The sequence below is a fragment of the Bubalus kerabau genome, chromosome X (genome assembly GCF_029407905.1).
Source record: "Bubalus kerabau isolate K-KA32 ecotype Philippines breed swamp buffalo chromosome X, PCC_UOA_SB_1v2, whole genome shotgun sequence".
Classification (NCBI taxonomy): Eukaryota; Metazoa; Chordata; class Mammalia; order Artiodactyla; family Bovidae; genus Bubalus; species Bubalus kerabau.
Genome location: NC_073647.1, coordinates 143,191,335 through 143,211,012, shown reverse-complemented (window position 1 = coordinate 143,211,012; position 19,678 = coordinate 143,191,335). Strand labels below are relative to the sequence as shown.

The following is a 19,678-nucleotide window of genomic DNA, read 5'->3' as shown; positions in this document are numbered from 1 at the left end:
GGAGGAACCAGAGGGCTGGGAGTGAGCAAACGGGGAAAGAGCAGTGAGCAGAGAGGTCCAAGTGGCCATGGGCTTCAGGTCATCCTAGCTCCTGGGCTGTGGGGAAGATTCTCACTTTGGTTCACAGGGAAGCCTCTACAGGTGTTTGAAAAGAGTGGCATGACCCTGGCTTCGACACTGACACTAGGCTGTAGGGGAGGGGAGACCGATTAGAGGTCACCGCAGTGATGGTGAGAGCGGAGCTGAGGAAGGTGCCAGACACGCTTAGGAGGCAACGCGGTGGGGCTGCTGATAGATCGGCCATGGGATGTGAGGGAACGAGGGGCGTGAGAGACCACCCCAGTGCTTTTCTCCCAAGTGATGGGAGGGGGAGCGCCACTGCCCTCAACTGAGATGGGAAGGCTGTGGGCAGAGTGATTTGAGAGGGAAGAGGATGAGTTATGGCCTGGACAAGCTGATAAGAATTTCAGAACTGCAAGTGACTTTTTCCCAATCTGCCTTCAGTTGTTCTTATTAATTTGCCACAAACTTGGCCATGAATAAAAAAAATACAATTACATTTTTTTCCAGCATTTCAGGAGTTCAGTAGCTAATAAGATTTCTCTGTACAGAAATGGTGTGTTATACTGCTATACTTAAAATGGATAACCAACAAGTACCCACCGTACAGCACAGCGAACTGTCTTCAATGTTATGTGGCAGCCAGGATGGGAGGGGAGTTTGGGGAAGAATGGATACATGTATATGTATGGCTGAGATAGATAAGAATTTATCTTATATAAAATTGTCTTATATAAGGATTTATCTTATATAAAAATAAGAATTTAAGAACTTCAAGTGGAGATATTCAAGTCAGCAGCTGGACATGTGGCTGGCCGTGGGGCTCAGAGGACATGTGCTGAGGTACAAACCTGGGAATATTATATTTGTCAATGATTACGCACACGCGATGTGCTTTTACACAGAGAAGAATTAGACCAAGAATCATAAAACGAACAGAACGAATTAACTGTTCACTGACAGAGTCAACGATCATGTTCATTTCAACCTCTTGAATAAAATGAAGAAAAAACTGTATTCATTGTTCCTTCCCAAGATGGGAACTTGCTTTTTTGTAAATATCTCCCGGAATCTGAAAGTGACTGTGTTGAACAGAAATGAGCTCACAAGCTGGGATATTAAATAGTTTTCAGATCTTAAGAAACACCAAATTGATTGCTGAAGGAAACAATGGTGCATAAGAGAAGTTTCCACGAAAGAATTTAAATGAAACAGTCTTTTGTTTTTAAGTGTCTGTCCTTTCTGTCTTACATTTCTCAGGATGTTTAAGTGTCCAAAAAGTTTCCTTTCCAGATGTTGTTTCTAATGCATGATGACACCAGGCTAGGTTGCTGATGGATGGAGGGAGGGAGGTGGGTGGAAGTTCTACAGCTGCAGAAGATGATGCAACTTTCAAAAATTCATCTCACTGAAAAATGGAAAACCCTTAAAAGCTGCGGATAAACCTGCAGTAGCGATGTTGCCAATACCCCATCCCCCAAGCCTGCTGGCACAAACGTCAAAGAGAAAATTTCAGCACTAAATCAAATTAACAAACATTCCTTAAGCACAGCACGAGTGTAGCTTATTACAATCTGGAAAATTCCACAGTATCTATCAAATCCTAAGCAAGGCTATGATGCTTAGAAGTATACCACAGTAGACGTCACTGACAGCCACAAGCATGACGGCTCGGGGTGTGTTGCTGTGGCAACCGAATAGTCAGCAGCAGCACGCTGTCTGCCTTTCACCAACCCAGAACCAGGGGCAGGACAAAACAGCCAGCTCCCTGACAGGAAAGACCCAGGCACTCACAGCGAGGGCCATCTCCGCCATTCATGCACGCAGGAGACTTCCTTGTGGCAGTCTGAAATCATTTGCACGAAAGACCTTGAGAAAAAAATGCACAACCCCTTTCTCTAGTGCAGAAGCAGTCAACATGCCCCAGCACAAAGCACCAGAGAAACATTCCAGGAGAGGGGAGAGACTGGTGGCTGCCTGAAAAGTATCAAGGTCATGTGTTTAGCTGAGACCAGGCGTGAGTGGCTTTTCTCCAGAGAAAACCGAGACGGGCTGGTCTATGGGAAAAGTCACCCTGAGAAATGTTCCGTAGATAGGAGATCAGTAAGAAAAGCAACAGTAAACTAGAGCGTGAGCCTTTTTAAAAGCTGTCCTCATACAGAAGGTGAGCTGCACACAAGGACAATGAGAGCCCAAGAGAGGCATAGGACATCTTAGATGTCAAGCCCTACGAGGTAACTTTTGGATACAGGACATTATGTGGAAATAAAACAGAAACGTTCGAACATACCTTTTCCACTGGCAGAAAGTCATTTTCTACTTCAATCGACCTTGGTCTTAGCTTTATTGGCTTGTCTTTGAAAATATCTCCAAAGCCCACTCCCTTGACTTTCTTCGGCTGGATGGCAGCTGTTGCGACTGTGCCGTTGGCACCCTCAGATTTGGTACTGCTGGAGTCACCCCCGTCACTCTCGGAGCCTGTGGTTTCCCTTAAACCTGTCAAGAGCGGGGATGGGGAAAGAAAGAGCTCAGAAATCAGCCACAGCCATGAAGCACCTCATAGCCAGCCAGGAACCACTGCTCCAAGTATCATAGGGTACAGGATAACTTGCATTGCCGTTGTTCATTTAGTGTGTAAGGATGTTGCAGGGAGGTGGCTCTGAGTTTTGTTCCACCTCCCCAGCCTTGAATTTTAAGAAGCGAATCAAAACTTTTCAGAACATCCAATTTCAAAGCAGATGCCTCTGTCAATGTGACATGTCACCTCTTTTCAGCCAGAGCCTGGTTCTTAGCCAAATTTGTTTTGGTGCAGTCTATGCAGTAACAACCTTTCCTGCCCCCTCTCGCCTCCCAACCCAGTCAGTACCACATACTGTACCTCCTATCTCTATGACATGTCAATTAGCAATTAGCAACGAAAGTAACATTTCCTAAAGGGAAACTGTAAAGCTAAAAGCCATTTAAACAAATTAGCAATTAAAGAAACCACACAAAATTATGACTGCCAAAGAATTAAATTTCTGGATGGCTTTACAAGGAATAAATGCACACAGACATACTTCTCTAGGATAGCACTAAACCAAACTTGACACTGAAACACTTTCCCTGGCAAGATGATTGTATTTGTTAAAGAAGGAAAGAAAGCTGCCTTGTGGGAGGCCAGAATGCCCCAAGCCTCCAGCTCTTCTTCACTCCCCTAACACCAACGTTTCCCTGAAGCTGAACTCCTTTCCAAAGAGAACACTGGGGACATGACACCTTTCCTTGGACTTCCTGTGGTCAAACCATTATCAGCAAGACAGCGTGGACACTTACCTCCCCAGATTCCTTTTTCCCCAGGCTCTGCCCACAATCATGTTCCTAAAAGGAAGAGCCTATTTGTTTCTAGTTAATCTCTGAGTGTACATTCTTACTTTGATGGCTAGTACATTAGTCATGGCATCAAAGGACAAGAATCAAAGGATATTTTATGAAAAGTCTACCATTAAGCCTGTCTCTAAAAGACTCGAAATGTGCAGAATAGCTCCTGAACATTGACTATGTATCTGCTGATGACAATGATGCTCTAGTTCTCTATTAGCCACACTGTGCATTATCTTCCTACAGGTAAGGTGGCCTCCTAGTACCTAAGAAAGATACACCAAATCACTGCTTGCATAAACTGTCAAAAAATGTCGAAGTCATTCATACACACAAGTGTCAGTGCAGGAAAAAACTGTTAAATGAAAACAGAAAAAAATACAGAAAGGTCATTAAAAATCGCTAACATGTTTCAAAATCAAATCTTTTAAACGATGGCTGTGTTTGTTGTTGCTGCTGTTTTCAATAAAACAGTAATTATAAGCCAGGAAGGGGGGGGGCAAGGAGGAAGATCCCAGGTGTACATTTTAATTAACTAAAGAACAGCATTTATGAGCAAGAACAGAGGGCATAAGAATAAGGAACAGCCCATAACAAGGGGGTCGGCTGCAATTTACAGGACTGGATGCAAGTGTACAAACATGGAGAACCTCCCTGGATTAGCTATCCATTCATGTGTTTATCTGTTCATTGTTTTGGGAAATATCCCTGCTGGAGATATAATTTCGGAGTCTAAATATTATGTCATTCCCCCTTTAACATGTTCTCATTTTGCCGTATGGATTCTTTCTGTGTGATAAATGGCTTGTATATTCTTTTCTGGTTTGGAAAGAAGCATTTGAGAGTGGAATAAAGAAATGGTTAGTGAATAGAAACCATCATCGTACCACCACCCCGGCCCCCAACCACCACCAGCACCACCAGCAGAAGGCAGCAGGGCAAAGGGAGTAGGGCAAGGCTGTTACAGTTTCTCAAAGAACGTGAAGGATTCTTTTTATCATTCCTCATTACCTAGAAACATAATATTTTCAACCATTGGCATCCTGATTTCACTGAGCTTCTGGTTTTAGGGATTTGCCACCTTCCGCACTCACCTGGATAATTTTGCATTAATCACTGTGAGAAATACTCTTTACGTTACACAGGGAGAGGTTGCAGGGTCATTCAACCACACAAGCATGGGCTGGGAAGGAAACACACGGCAGATCTGTCTTCCAGAAATTCTGGCAGCCTGCTTCTATCACTTTCCAGTGTGATACAAGTTAAATATCTGAATATCTAGATTGATGAAAAACCTCAAAATCTAGTACCTTCCCTTTGGTGGGAAAGAAAGGTGGCTTTTCATGCTCACGTCTGTTTGGTGCTGTATCTTTTGGTCCCTGGTGCTCATAACACACACTACTGTGGAAAATATCCTTATGTCATGCTTGGCATGCCACATGACACCCGAGGGCAAGGAAACCCAAAGTGTGGTCTGTGGACTGGGGCCAGGTCATGAAGGGTTCGTTACTGAACACTGGGTAACAAGCACGGAAAGTGTCTGTGCACAGAAACACTTATAGCAGTGCGTGCTGGTGTGACTTCCAGACGTGTGGCCCACAGACTTGTCTATGTGAATGGAGCACAGACCAGCCTTGGTCGGTCTGCTCCCGCAGGGAGGCACAAGAGGTGCAGCACATGCGCAGAGAAGGCACGCCCAGCAGGACCAGGTTATCTGTCCACAGGGGGATGGAAATAAAAGTACACTTTGCCGCAGACAGTTTGAGAAGCCTGGCTCTGGAGTTCATGCCAGAACCTTCTCTTTCATAGTCGTGTATACATCTCTATGCACACATATGTGTATACGTCTTTATGTACACATATGTATATATGCACACTAAGGCGGATGATTTTCCATTGCCGTGAGAATAGAACAAAGCTTCCTCAGGTTTGATATGGCCACTCATATAATTGGTTGAATTACAGAAAAGTCATTGTCCATAATTTCCTTACTATTCCAGCACCAATCAATTCAAATCCGTGAGCTATTTCTATTTATTTTCAGTTTTACACTCACATGTCTAGTGCTTACTGTGTGGCAGGCCCGTTCTAAGAACTTCACGAGATTCATTCATCAATCTCATTTATCTCCATCCCCTCAACTTTTGGCAGCTTTCTTTCCACTGCACCAAAGGCTACATCCCGGTCCTGCCAAAAGAAGTCTGCCGTGTGGTGATTGGCTGAATGAGCAAAGCAAAATATCATTTCTGGCATGGACTGTTCATGCCCACTTCTTACTTCTTTGAACCGCGCAATGAGGCAATGACTTACTGATTGACCCACTCAGTAAAAGCAATAACCGCGAAGGGCTGACATCTCCATGAGAAGCCATCTTACACCACTCCAGAGGCGCAGATACTGGGACAAATACATATGCCATGACCAGTGTTACAGATCCCTTCTCTGCACGCATGGTTCATGCACACATGTCACACACATGACGGAGGCACAAAGCAAACAAGACAGCGCTGGGGGCTGGTGATGGGAATGCTCCTGCAGCACACACCAAGGAGACGGCACTTATCTCAGGCAAATAAGCCCATGTCCTTGGATGAGAAATTCACAGACACTTGGCAGAAGCATGAGCAGCTCAGGGGAGTGCAGCTGCATCAAAAAACACAAGTACCCAGATCTTATCTTTACAAATGCCTCCTGCTGTTAAGGTCACTCACTGTAATAGCGTCTGTGGCCCTCCGTCTTTCCCGGTGCGGCTCGGTACAGAATTGTCCCTTCAAAGGTAGTCTTTCCTGACAGTGAATGAGAAAAGAGAAGGGGAGAGAAAAACAAGAGGGGGGAGGGGGAGCAAGTGATGGCAAAAGAAGGAAGAGGGAGAGTCTTTAACTGAACTTGTCTTCAATGAATCCACTTTAAGCTTCATCCACAAAATTAATTAGAAATCATAAAGGCAGAGTTTAAGAATGTTACAGAATGAGCCCAAAGTCCCCATGCAACCATGATGGCAATGAGCCCCAGAACTGAGGCTCACCTCTCTGATGTCTGGCCTGTGGATTATGCCCAATTTAAACCTGGAAGCCACTTCCACATTACACCTCAAGAGCAGGAAAATCTCAATTAACCAGAGGAAATCTAACCAATCAGGTTCCTTAGGTAACTCAGTCTTCTCTGCAGAGTGCGTCTCGAACAGAATATAGATTTTGGTCCATTATCTTTTATCTTCTACCCCTAGAGCCCAAGATGATACAAACTGATACTCATGACCCCAAGAATCTAAACAAGGCACAGAATCCTTTTTAAAAGATTTTTCATTCTTAGTATCTTTAAGCAAGAAAATGTACTAGAATTCTAGAAAAGGGTTTTTATCAATGAGGTTTGAAACCAATCGTGACTTCCATGTTGATGTAAGGGGTTTTCTGCTTAGCACCAAAGATGCCAGAAAACCCTCTTTCTTAAACCACCTTAATTGAGGTTTGCCATATCAGTCATGAGACTGCACTTAAGCATGAGGACATAGGACTCACCCAGTGTCAAATTATCTCCTTTTTTGTTGTTACAAGTAGAAGTTAACAATAGCATAAGACTGGGCACGTGGCTAAAGCCCAAATCTCTCTGGAATCACGAGTAAGTACATAGACTACACACACTGCCCCAGTCTGAATGGACGAACACACACACACACACACACCCTACATTAGGAGGTAAAATGGTTTAATAAAGACAAACAATATATGCATTACTCTAAGTTATCCAAGAAACAGATCCTATTATGGTTGTGAGCTAAATATTGAACTGGAGGCCACATAGCTCCCTCATAAGAAGTTATTGTTATAGCTCCCTGATAATAAGTTCGAAGGATGAAAAGGTAGGCTACGTTTACAGAGAGGCAGAGAGGAAAACTGAGTGACAGAAAGCAACTTGTCTCACTTTTTAGAAACACTCTAGGAAAATGGGAAACCCCATTAGGGACCATCATGTCAACTTCTGGGCCATGTCACTCCTAATACATGAAAGGAACTGTAACTGATCAGATCAACAAATTAAATGGAATCAGGTATTGCCAATTTCTGTGTCCTACAGACATGGTGGACTGCTTTGAAATCTTCCCTTTTTGACAGATGTGCTCCAACTAACAAAAGCAAAAACTTAGACATTCAAATCACTGGCTACATAGGGGAATCAAAGAAACAAGTGTTTTAGATGTTCTCGTTAGACTTGTAGCTCTTAAGGACTTGATGACAAAGCGGAGCAAGTAACAGTGGCTGGTTTTTATTTGGGTGAATTTTCATCCTGCTTAACTTCAATCATTAAGGTAGCATTACTCCTAAGGAATACAGCTGTCTTGTGAGCCAGATTCCCCCCATCCAAGAACTGAATGGCAGCAGTTCTCTTGGTGTCACAAAAAGAAAAAGAAATCAGTATTTCAATGAACAATTTTTCAATTATTTTCAAAAAAGTACTTCAGTGTTTCAATTTCCTCCAAGTACAAGAGAACCTCCCTTTGTTCTTCCCCAGGACCAAGTCTGAGAATCAGTGAGGTAGACATGGCGCTTCTGTCTCTGAATGGCCAAGCATTTCTGTAAAGGTCCCCCCATCCACTGGCAGTGAGATGACTGCAAGAGGAGCCTGGGCTGGGGGTGAGCAAGGACACACACATTCCATCTAAAGAACAAGAGAGATGGGCCATGGAAAGGCCATGAATATGAGTGCTATTTATTTTATGAGGTGGGGGGGATACTCTACTATTAAATATTAGTATTTGAAGGCAGAAAACTCTGTAAAGGGGAAGGATTTTTCAATTTCAACACAAAATCATATGCTTACACTAGCATCTAATTTTGCCTGAAACTCTATTTCATCAATTTGCTAATTGCTCCTTCCTGCCACCAGAACATCATATACAAAACAAATATCATTTAATATTAAAAATAAAAAAGTATACAAATACCAAAGCATGGTGGATACCAGCCTGGCTTTAGTTTTTATAGGCATTGGGCATTAAGTAATCCATTTCTCACAGCTAATGAAAAAAAATATTTCTATATCATGGGGGTGGTTTGGCCTAAGTTTTAAAAGGCCACCGTCTTTGTCTTCACTTGACAAGTCACTAAAGTATCTGAACTTATAATTCAAAAATAAGGAATCAGGAAAATAAGAAAACCAATTAAAACTCAAATATCATGGTTATTAAGGGTTATAGAAAGAAAATGCAAACTTTCTCCCTCTAAAAACTATGGGAAAAAGCTTAAAACATTTCTGTAGCTAAACAATGTTTTCTTTAAAAAGAAAAACAGGAATGCTTTTTAGTTTTACAATTATTTCATACTCTTAAGAAATTAAATAATATCAAAAAGATGTTAGAAATAGGAAAGTCACATATCTTAAATGTGAAGCAAACAAAGTATGCATGAAATTGAAATTGGACAATAGTCATATCTGGATTTCTTTGCCTCTACATCCAAATAAATCTTATAGATCAAGATACTTTCTGATTATAATTTAATACCATAATATAATATCAATATAATTCATAATCAGTTCTATTTCACATCATTTAGTCAATACTTGCATATGCAAAATTGTCACTGAAAAGGTAACTAATTCATCATAATCTGTGATAATTAGATGAAATAAGTTAAACTGTACTCAGATTTGAAATTTGTTGCATGCTCTGTGAAAGGGTAAACTACAGGCCGTAAGAGAGGCAAAACTAAAGTGCATGCAAAGTACAGGCAGGAAGGCTCACCTATATGGTGGCCTCAGAAGCCAGGACACACCCCAGACTCCATCTCACTGGGCTTTAGTGTTCACACTGATATCACGTTAGAGCTCTCAATTCCCTTCCATCCCTGACATAAGACCTTGCCCACACAAGTAAACCCTTAGATGTTTTGTTTTTTAAAAATCTAATTTAATTTTTTAATCTAATCTAATTTAAAATCAATTTTTTTCACTGTTAATCTCTTACACGGGAGCCCATTTCATTCTTCAAAAAAAAAAAAAAAAAAAAAACCTCCCTGTTTGGAACCATTTTGCAAGCCCTAATGAGAGAAGAGATCTGGGTGATAATCATCAGTGGCTAATATTCAAAAAGAAACAGAACCAGACATTATGAGCTTCCAAATACACTGTCCACCACCACCTATGAAGCAGCTTTTTACCCCTACCCCCCAAAATCTCTCAGATCTGAATCTAATCAAGGCCCTAGATCTAATTACCAGTTTATAGGACAACAAAGTAAAGGACGCAGCAGACATGAAATCAGCAAAAGGCAAGCTGTGGGGAACTAATGGACAAAGGACCCCACTTACTTCAACAAAAAGGTGACATGGAGGAAGAACCTAGAGATCCAGAGACTTGAGACATACCAACCAATTACATTGTATGTACTTTCTTTGGGTGCAGATTCAAACAAACAAATTGTGTTAAATAATAGAAGAGTATTAGGAGAAAGTGAATATTGACCATATAGGTAATTATTGTGAGGAATTACAACTATTATTGTTACTATTAGGAGTGATAACAGTATTTAAGATATCCTTTTATTGACATTGAAATTTTTATGGATGAAATTATATATTTGGGGTTTGCTTCAATTATGAGGGAGGATTGTACAGTGGTGTAATTGCAATAAGCTGGCCACAGCCTGCTAACTGCTGGAGCTGGGTGACAGGTATGCAAGGGTTCATCATACTATTCTCTCAATTTGTGTATGTTAGAACATTTCTATAATAAAGAGTTGAGAAAAATCTTTTTGAAACGGCACCTTTAAGGTTTCATGAATTCTATGAAAGGTAAAGGTGCCTTCAAATTAAATACACAGCAGAAAGTTTCTGCTGCTGCTAAGTCACTTCAGTTGTGTCTGACTCTGTGCGACTCCATAGACGGCAGCCCACCAGGCTCCCCCGTCCCTGGGATTCTCCAGGCAAGAACACTGGAGTGGGTTGCCATTTCCTTCTCCAATGCAGGAAAGGGAAAAGTGAAAGTGAAGTCGCTCAGTCGTGTCCAACTCTTAGCGACCCCATGGACTGCAGCCCATCAGGCTCCTCCGTCCATGGGATTTTCCAGGCAAGAGTACTGGAGTGGGGTGCCATTGCCTTCTCCAAAGTTTCTGCTACTACCTGACAATTAATTTTCTTATTCAAGATAAAATGTTTAAATCAACATATCAACCAATACAATTGCTGTAACTCTTTCCTTGATAAATTAGATTACCCTGAATAAAGATCGAAAGTTTATAGATTTTCATAACCAACCATCATATACAAAAATACATCGGGGCAGGACTTCTCCAGTGGTCCAGCGGTTAAGACTCCCTGCTTTCACTGCAAGGGGCACAGGTTCGATCTCTGGTCAGGGAAGTTCTGTGTGCCATGTGGAGTGGCCAAAAAGAAAAAACACCAGGGTTAAAGAAAAGCAAGTTCAAGCAATTTGCATATGTCATTCGAAGCTAAAAACGCCTCCACAGAGTCAGAAAGGATTTAGCAAGCATTTACTGAATACCTACCATGTGTCAAGCTGTCTGGCACACTTCCTTATAAATATAATGCAATGTTTCTTCAACTGCACTCATCCATTGGTTGACAAAACTCAACTGAGTAACTATCCCTAAAAACATTCTAGAAGTAGAAATGTGAAGAGTACAAATATCAAATGAGTTTCTGCACATACAGGTGTGTCTATGTGCATAACAAAGAGATGTATAAGGATACATGAACACAAAGTTTTCTTCGTATATACTAGGATACAGGTTTTACCTGTCTTTTATATATATATATATATATATTTTTTAAACTTCTCCTAATGTCTACTAGCATTTTAACTGAGAAGATTTTTATATGACATCACTAGGGTCCCTAAAAATTACCAAAATGGTATAAAACATTATGAGTTTGACTTTCCCCCAGAACCATGTATTAATTATGCAATCTCTGTGAAAACTAACTGGTCTAACAAAGACCTTTATTAACTACAGCTCAGCTCATACTAGAGTAAAAAGCTAGATATCTTTTGTGCATTAACTCCATTTGTCTTTCTCAGTTCTATGATAAAAGTAAATACACATGTATTACAGCTATTCAAGATATTGTCCCTGGGGCAAACTGCACAAAGGGTTCACGGGACCTCCCTGTACAGTGGGGGTTTTTTGGCAACTTTCTATGACCCTACAATTATTTCAAAACAAAACGGTGTTTCTTTTATGAAGTAAAGTACCCTGAAACTAACTCCATTCCCTGGAGATAGACAATAAGCAGATTCACTCTAAAACCAAAGTTTCCATGTAGACAAATCCTACCAGTATACATAATCTCTGCATGTGATCTGATCTAATTATATGTATTTTACCATCTCAGTGTAAAGAGCTACTGAACAGCCTGTCAGAACAGTGAGAGATGGTATTTCTCTCTTTCAGGGGATGATCTCAATTTAGCAAGCCCTAGGGACATGATAATCACATCTGCTTTCCTCTGAAGCCCTTCATGACCACCATTGTCCCTACATCCCTCTGGGACTGGGCTCTCTCTATCTGTGTATCTCACTGTTCCTCACACACCTGGCTAGCTGAGCACCTGCGCACCTTTTCTCAACTGCTGCTGGTTTGTGCACCCTCTTTCCTCAGTGTGAGCTGACTGAAGACAGGGACCCTAACTGATTTGTCTCTGTATGTCTCCAGTGCCTTGTACAGCATCTTAGTAACAACAAGGGCTAAATGAAAGTTGAATGAAGACTAGAAGACAAGAAGGAGTGATGGATGGATGGATATGGACAGCCAGAGACATGGAGAGAAAGGCCCTCTTCTCCTTAAGTACACATACAGGAAGATTACAAAAGCCATGCATTTCTTTCACAAGCATCCATCCTTGTTAGGAAACCAGGCCTCTCTGGAGGCCTCAAACCCCCTCACCAGGGACAGATCCTGTGAAAACTAAACATGGCTGCTGGAATTATCAGGCTGTCCCAGGCCTGAAACAGCAGACTCGTAACTGACTGAGAGTGCTGGGGACAGCAGTCTCTGAGAGAAACAGCCCTTCTGAGCGTGTGATGAAAGGCTAAGAGATGGGGGGAACCATTCCACTCCGTCTCCTAACCTCCTGCCTCAGAAATTCCAGCACCATGTGCTTTGAGCTGAGGAGTGAAGCAGGGTCAAATATGCACATTACTGACTTGGAGGAAGAGGAGATGGTTTATTGCAATAGTTCCAAGAACACAGGAGGCATTACTTCTCTGAGTTCCAGCTCTGGAAGCACACCTAACATGGCAGGACACCAAGAGGTCAGGGTTCTCCCAAAGATGCGGTCCAATACCTCTCCAAATCTCCTTTTCTGCATCAGTAGAAGAATCTCAAAGTAATTTCCAAATGTAGAGAGAATGCTTCAGTGAGCACAGTACCAACTGCTGTGTAAATAGCCTCAACATACTAACAGGCTATGTCCCAAGGGTTAATCATGATTAACAATGAAGGTGACCATTTATAGAGGGTCTTCTATAGGTGAGGTGGTTTTTATACATTCTTGCCATGGGAACTCATAACACACTTACCCATAGGAATAATGGTATGATGGATGACCTGATTTGGTCCTCCCTCCAAGAAAGCCCATCTAATGCACAATAGCCCTGAGATACAGTATTGGTATTACAGGACCCAGTCACAACACTATTCCAGTGTCTGAAAGGAGAAGCACAGCACTGAGAACTCTCGTGTGCAATCTGTAAGCCATAGCAAATGCCAGTCTCATGGGGTCAAGGACACTTCCTGCTGTCCTGCCCATAAGCATCAGCTGGCCTACATTAGCAGAGAATTTCCTTATCCCAAACCAGAGAATGTAGGAGTCTCAAGATGCTTCCTTTGCCCCCAGATCAGCTCCTCTCTTTCCTATCGTAGATCCCAGGATGGAATGAGGTTCAGGGGTAGGAGCCCCAGACTTTGGACGCCACTGAGCCGATCAGTCAATGCCACTGAAACACCAAGTGAAGGAGGTGGCCCTAGCACGACTCCAGAAATGGCTTTACCTCCACACTGGGGATGTGCCCAGTCATGCCACTGGTTGAATAAAAAGAGACACAACTAAGTGGCAAATACCACTCAAGTCAGACTTTTCCAAATAGAAAAGAAAGCAATTTAAGAATTATTTTGACAGGACTGAGCTGTCCTCTTCTTGTTAGGAAGGAACGTCTGCAGCCCCCGCCAGTGCCAAAGCGCAGTGACACAGTCGCGCCTCTACGACATTCACACGCACGACTGCGGCTCAAGACGGCACAAGAGGTACACAGACGCTCACATAAGGAAGTTGGGTTAGCAACTGGGAGAACAAAGCTTCCCGGGCCTGACCTTTTGCTCCGTGAGCTGGAAAGGGCAGCAGAGAAGCTGGAGGGAGGAGAGCTTCAGGCCCTGGAGAGAAAAAGACCTGGAGTTCGTTCTCACCATTGCAGTAGGACATGCGTGCTCACCTGACGTGGGGCTGGACCCTCAGCTGGCTTGGCCCACGTGTGTCCTGAACATCATTCTTCTCCCCACCAATGATGTTGTGTGTGTGTGTGTGTGTGTGTGTGTGTCGTTTTCTCTAAGTTCCTCAAGAGATGCTGTGAAATATCAACAATCTCATTTGATTCATCTTAAAAATAATTATCAACTTGCAGGGAGTGACACTTGAGAAGTATACAGAGGTACGGCAACCTGGGCCATCTATGGGGGAGTGGGAAGGTCGAAAGTCACCTATCCAAAGATAATAATAGTGTGCGTCTGTGAATGTCACACACTTACAGTGATACACCTACTAAACCATGGTGGGTTAAGGCAGCCGAGCCAGGAAAATACTCATGAGCTTCTGTCACAGTCACTTAGCGAAGGCCAAGGAACAGAGGGGAGGCTACAGCGGCACCCGTGGGTGCCCCTACCCCCTCCTGTGTGGTGGGAGGACTTCCTTACTTGACTTGGAGAGCTGATCATCCTGGGAAATGCCGAGGTCATCCGACTCCCCTGACAGCTCCTTGATGAAGTTGGAAGGAAACATTCCAGTCTTTCCATTGAGAACACCTTCCCACCATCCTTCTTCTACCTGCACACATGTGAACAGAAGAACAGAGGCAGGACTCAGGTTAGACGTGGTGTTTCCCAGTTTTCTGTCCCCTCTGTATAGGGCCAAGTGCAAAGCCCATGCAAGGAGAGCTGCGGGACCCAAAGCTTCCAGGGGAACAGGGAATGAGACGGCAGACCTCACAGAGCCTCGAGATTCAGGCACAGGAAGGGGGTTTAACCCAGGGACCGTAAACGCAAGTGGAAAAGAATTAACACTTTATTTTCAATAACCTCCAACTGAAATTTGCCATCTCCTTTGGGAATTTAGGTAACATACCAGACTAAGAGAAGAACCTGTGATTTGACACCAACCAAATACTATTTTCATATCGCATCATAGATACTGTGGGTATTTCAAGATATCGTTTGTACTCATCACTACTTTGAAGTGGTGGTAGTTATCACAGCTACTGGGAGACCTTGTTATTTAATGTATTAATAAGAAATTATAACAAGCAAGTACACATAGATTAATATACCAAAATGGCTCCCTTGGTAATCCTATGTGTTTTATGTGTGTGCATGCTCAGTAATATCTGACTCTTTGTGACCCCATGGACTGTAGCCCATCAGGCTCCTCCGTCCATGGGATTCCCCAGGCAAGAATACTGGAGTGGGTTGTCATTTCCTCCTCCAGGGGATCTTCCTGACTCAGGGATCAAACTCGCATCTCTTGTATCTCCCGCATTGGCAGGTGGATTCTTTACCACTGTGCCATATGTGTTTTATATTATGCATATGTTACTAGTATTTAAAAACTGAGAATGGCTTTCCTAGATTACCAAACCTAACCAGACAGCCTAACAAAAACTGCTTAAGAATCTATGGAATAAGAACTTGATCAGAAGGTAGAAGGACCCTCTGCAGGTTTCTGGAAGGTTTCAGATTACCCTGAGATGAACTGATATGGGATGAAGGGAGGTAGGGAGGGCAGTCAGACTGCAGTGACCTGGGTGGGAGAATGAAGGCTGGATCTGGGGAGGGGCAACAATGAACAAGGCATTGACAGATTTGAGGATCTATGAGGGATCTGCTGGTCTGCAGCAACCAACTAGCTGAGCTGAGTGAGAGAAGGGTTAAAAAAAAATCATCCTAAGTTTCTGTGATGAAGCCACTAATAGAAGAGCAGAGGTGAGAATTGCGAACTGGCTTCTTGGAAGAAAATAACAGAGCATTTTGAGCACTATGAAGTATTCAGTTCCCAGTAATGGTATGGTATACTAGAAAGAGACCTAGAAACTTTGAAAAACAATTTTAACCATGTGCACATATTACCTACTCAAATCAACAAATATAATTTAAAAGCTTAAATAATTAAAACAGAAAATAAAATTAAGAGTCAAAGGCCCGTTCAAATCATATTCTGAAACTTAGCAGTTGTGTGATCGTTCAGATTTCCTACTGACTGAACCCTGACTTTCCTATCTGCACAACGGCATGATGGGTACACTTGATGTGTTAGAAATAGATGTATTATGATTCTACACTAGGGGCTAGGGACACAGGACTGTACAGGACATGTTCTTTTTTTCCCCTCAAGAAGGTGACAATCAATCAAGGTAGAAAGGGCATGTGGTTTAAAGATGGCAGAGGATGGGAGTGACAAAAACCTAGCAAATGCAAGGTAAAGAGATAAGAAAACACCATGACCTAGCACAAACCAAATGTGTTACACAAAGTTGAGCTCATCGAGATCTGGGATGCTAAAGGAAGACTTGGAGAAAAAAAGGAATCAAAGTTAAGGTTGGCCTTAAAGAGTAGAAATATCAGGTATAAGTAGGGGAAGGTAAGTGCGAGATATTCAGGGGAACGCTGACAGAGCCTCAGAATGAAGACAAACAGAATGGCATTTAAAGCATGTGTTAGGGAACTCCTGGGATATCTAGACTCACAGAGTGGATATTACATCTGCGTGATCACAGAATCTTCAGGAAAGAATCCAGATAACAGCACTTATGCATGACTGTCCCTATTCAATACCAAATCACAGCATTTAATAGCATTTCCGCTGAACTCATTCCATGTTTCTATGTCAACTCTACTGATATGTATTATTCTTTCAAGGAGCTTTTTATAGGATTAGAATGGTTAGGAGGCTTTGTCATTACCCTGAATATAAACAGTTGCACAATTTGTAGCATGGGGTCCTTTGTGTTTGTCCTGAATAAGGAACCATAAAATGACCTTCTTTCTCCCAGAAATCGCAGGGCAGGAGGGAGAAACCAAGGGCATGGACCGCAAATGAGCAGCTCCTGTCGCCATCCCCAACAGTGCAGGGCAGCTGGGCCAATTCTGTTTGATTCACTTTGACAGTATCTAAAATGCTCCCGTTCCAGTAATAAGCGGCTCCAGCTCGAGATCCCTGAAGGAAGTGCTCCTGATGTGTGGGCTCGGCAGGCTGCCTGCTGGGAAAACAGGGGTGTCTTCACCTCACCACACCCCCATATGCCTGCAGCCCTGTCACAGCACAGTCTGAAAGGAGAGGCCAAAAGGGAACTGGCAGACGCCTATCATTAGCCTTGCAGCGCACAGAGGAGCAGACAATCAAACCACTGCTCATCGCCCAGGGGGGTACACTTCCCATTACAGGCGCCATGGAGGGTGTGTCTGTACCCAACAGCAGAGAGAGCTGCTCAGTGCTATTTCCTCCTACAGACTACTGCTCTGGTTGCAAGATTCAGGCTGGAGATAGGAGACAAATGATCCCCACCCTCACATGATCCCTCTTCAGCGATATTCCAGTTCGACTTCCTGCAGCAAGATGAGGACACTGAAGCCCATGAGGATTACAGTCATTCATGAATGGTTGGATGGATAAATGAATGGATGGCAGGGAAATCACCCAGGAGAAATCCTCCATGGGGGGCTATGAAGCCCTGATTCCTCCACAAAAGGAATTTTCCCTTCTGTGAGAAGCAAAATGGACCAGGAGACTCTGACTATATTGCCCGCTGTTCTTAATTAGGTAACACCACACTCAGGCCTGTGTGCCCCTCCCAATTTCACCAATATTTAATGAGCACCTATTTTGCATTGCCCTAGGACCTCAGGACAGATTCATCAGTGAACAAAACAAAGATTCCATCCTTGAGAATCTTCTACAAGAATGGAACATGCAGAGTCTGCACACCACCTGCTTAGAAATCAGGTTGCTTATGCTTATGTTTCTATATTTAAAGAGAGAAAGGAATGCATCCATTTGTAATAAAGTGAGGATTATGGATGTTACCAAGGGCTTATAATTTCTTTCCCAAAGCAAGTATTCAGGTGGGACAGACACCGACCTTCTCTGCACCAACACACAAATATCAGCAGGCTTCTGCAGGCCTGGGCTTCCAGGCTGAGAACAAACCCCTTGTACCTCCAAGACCAACCCTGCCAGGTCTGGAGCCCACGGCTGTGTCCCAGAGCTGGGAGCAGGGCAGCTTTACATGGCAGTGTTTGAGGAAGAAAGATGCAGTAAAACCACTTAGACCATTGTGTCTGTGGGCCGTGCACTTAGTAAGCCTTCACAGTCACCAGCATCTAAGTGGGTTCAAGGCCCATGGAAGTAGTTTTCAGCTCTTAGCCCTGTTCCAAGTTGCAGAAGAGGCTGGGAGAATTACACCTCCATCTCTAGCTCTCCAATTCGTACAAACATTAGCAACATTTTCAAGGCACTGACGGGGATGCCTGGGAATACAGAGGTGACCCCAGTTACTCAGAACACAGGTGCATCGATTTTACTGCATGTTGCTTCACTGTGCCTCACAGATACAGAATTTTTTCAAACTGAAGGTGTGTGGCAATCCTGCCTCAATCAAGTCTATCGACACCATTTTCCCAACGGAATTTGCTCACTTTGTGTCTCTGTGTGACATTTTGGTAATTTTTGAATATTTCAAACTTTTTCAGTAGTATCATATTTGTTATACAGATCTCTGGTGATCTTTGATGTTACTGCTACTACTGCTGCTAAGTCGCTTCAGTCGTGTCCGACTCTGTGCGACCCCATAGACGACAGCCCACCAGGCTCCCCCATCCCTGGGATTCTCCAGGCAAGAACACTGGAGTGGGTTGCCATTTCCTTCTCCAATGCATGAAAGTGAAAAGTGAATGACCCAAAAGCTCACATGATGGTGAGCATTTTTTTTTAGCAATTTAGACATCATATTATTGTATACTTAATAGACTATCAGATCAGATCAAATCAGTCGCTCAATCGTGTCCGACTCTTTGCGACCCCATGAATCGCAGCACGCCAGGCCTCCCTGTCCATCACCAACTCCCGGAGTTTACTCAGACTCACATCCATCGAGTCAGTGATGCCATCCAGCCATCTCATCCTCTGTCGTCCCCTTCTCCTCCTGCCCCCAATCCCTCCCAGCATCAGGGTCTTTTCCAAATAGGATAGTATAAACATAACTTTCATATGTACTGCAAATTGAAAAATTACTGTAACTCACTTTATTGCAATATTTGCTTTAGTGCAGTGGTCTAGAACCCAACCTGCAACGTCTCTGAGATATGCCTGTAGGTCCTACATCACTGTTGAAGTTTTCCCTCTCAACTGTACCAAGGAGGGGAACAACAGATTCGCCAAGTCTAAAATCTACTTCAGGGTATAAGCAGCAAGACAGGAAAGGTCCATTTAAGGGTTGCTATAGCTTTTCACATCCAATTGCCCTTTGTTACCCAAACTTCAGTCAGAAGTATACCGGAGGGGACTTTCCCGGTGGTCTAGTGGCTAAGACTCTGTGCTTCCAATGTATGAGGCCCGGGTCAGGGAACTAGATGCCACATGCCACAGCCAAGAGCTCGCATGCTGCAACTAAGATCCTGCATGCCACAATGAAGACTGAAGATCCCAGTGCACAACTAAGACATGGTACAGCCAAATAAATTTTTTAAAAAACTCACTGGAGAGGCGAGTGTGAAGAAGGGAAGCATGGGGGAGGGCGAGGCTCACAGCAAATGGGTACTTGTGTTTCATTGTTTCAAGAGCTGTTTTGCCATTCTTTCCAGAAAGAAACATGGTTACAAGTTGAGCTCTAAGGAAAGGCCCACATCTCAAGATCACTCAAATTTTTGTCAAAACTTATTAATACTTGGTAGTTTCTATGTTTCTGGGAATGTATCCATTTCTTCTAGCTTGGCCAATGTGTTGGCATATAATTGCTCATAACAGTCTCTTCAGTTCAGCTCAAT

The 19,678-nt window shown here is 43.1% G+C and overlaps 1 protein-coding gene across 7 annotated transcripts in view; it reads right to left on the bottom strand.

Annotated features, from left to right (window-relative positions):
• SH3KBP1 (SH3 domain containing kinase binding protein 1) overlaps positions 1 to 19,678 on the bottom strand; it is a 336,262-nt gene that overhangs the window by 144,020 nt on the left and 172,564 nt on the right. For 6 of the 7 annotated variants that reach the window (XM_055565558.1, XM_055565556.1, XM_055565557.1 and 3 more), the window contains 2 exons: positions 14,342 to 14,471; positions 2,351 to 2,556 (listed from right to left, as the gene is read on the bottom strand). In XM_055565558.1, the coding sequence (XP_055421533.1) occupies positions 2,351 to 2,556; positions 14,342 to 14,471 (336 nt within the window). Of the gene's footprint in view, positions 1 to 2,350; positions 2,557 to 6,131; positions 6,207 to 13,744; positions 13,805 to 14,341; positions 14,472 to 19,678 lie in introns of all 7 variants that reach the window. The other variant, XM_055565562.1, reaches the window with a different exon arrangement.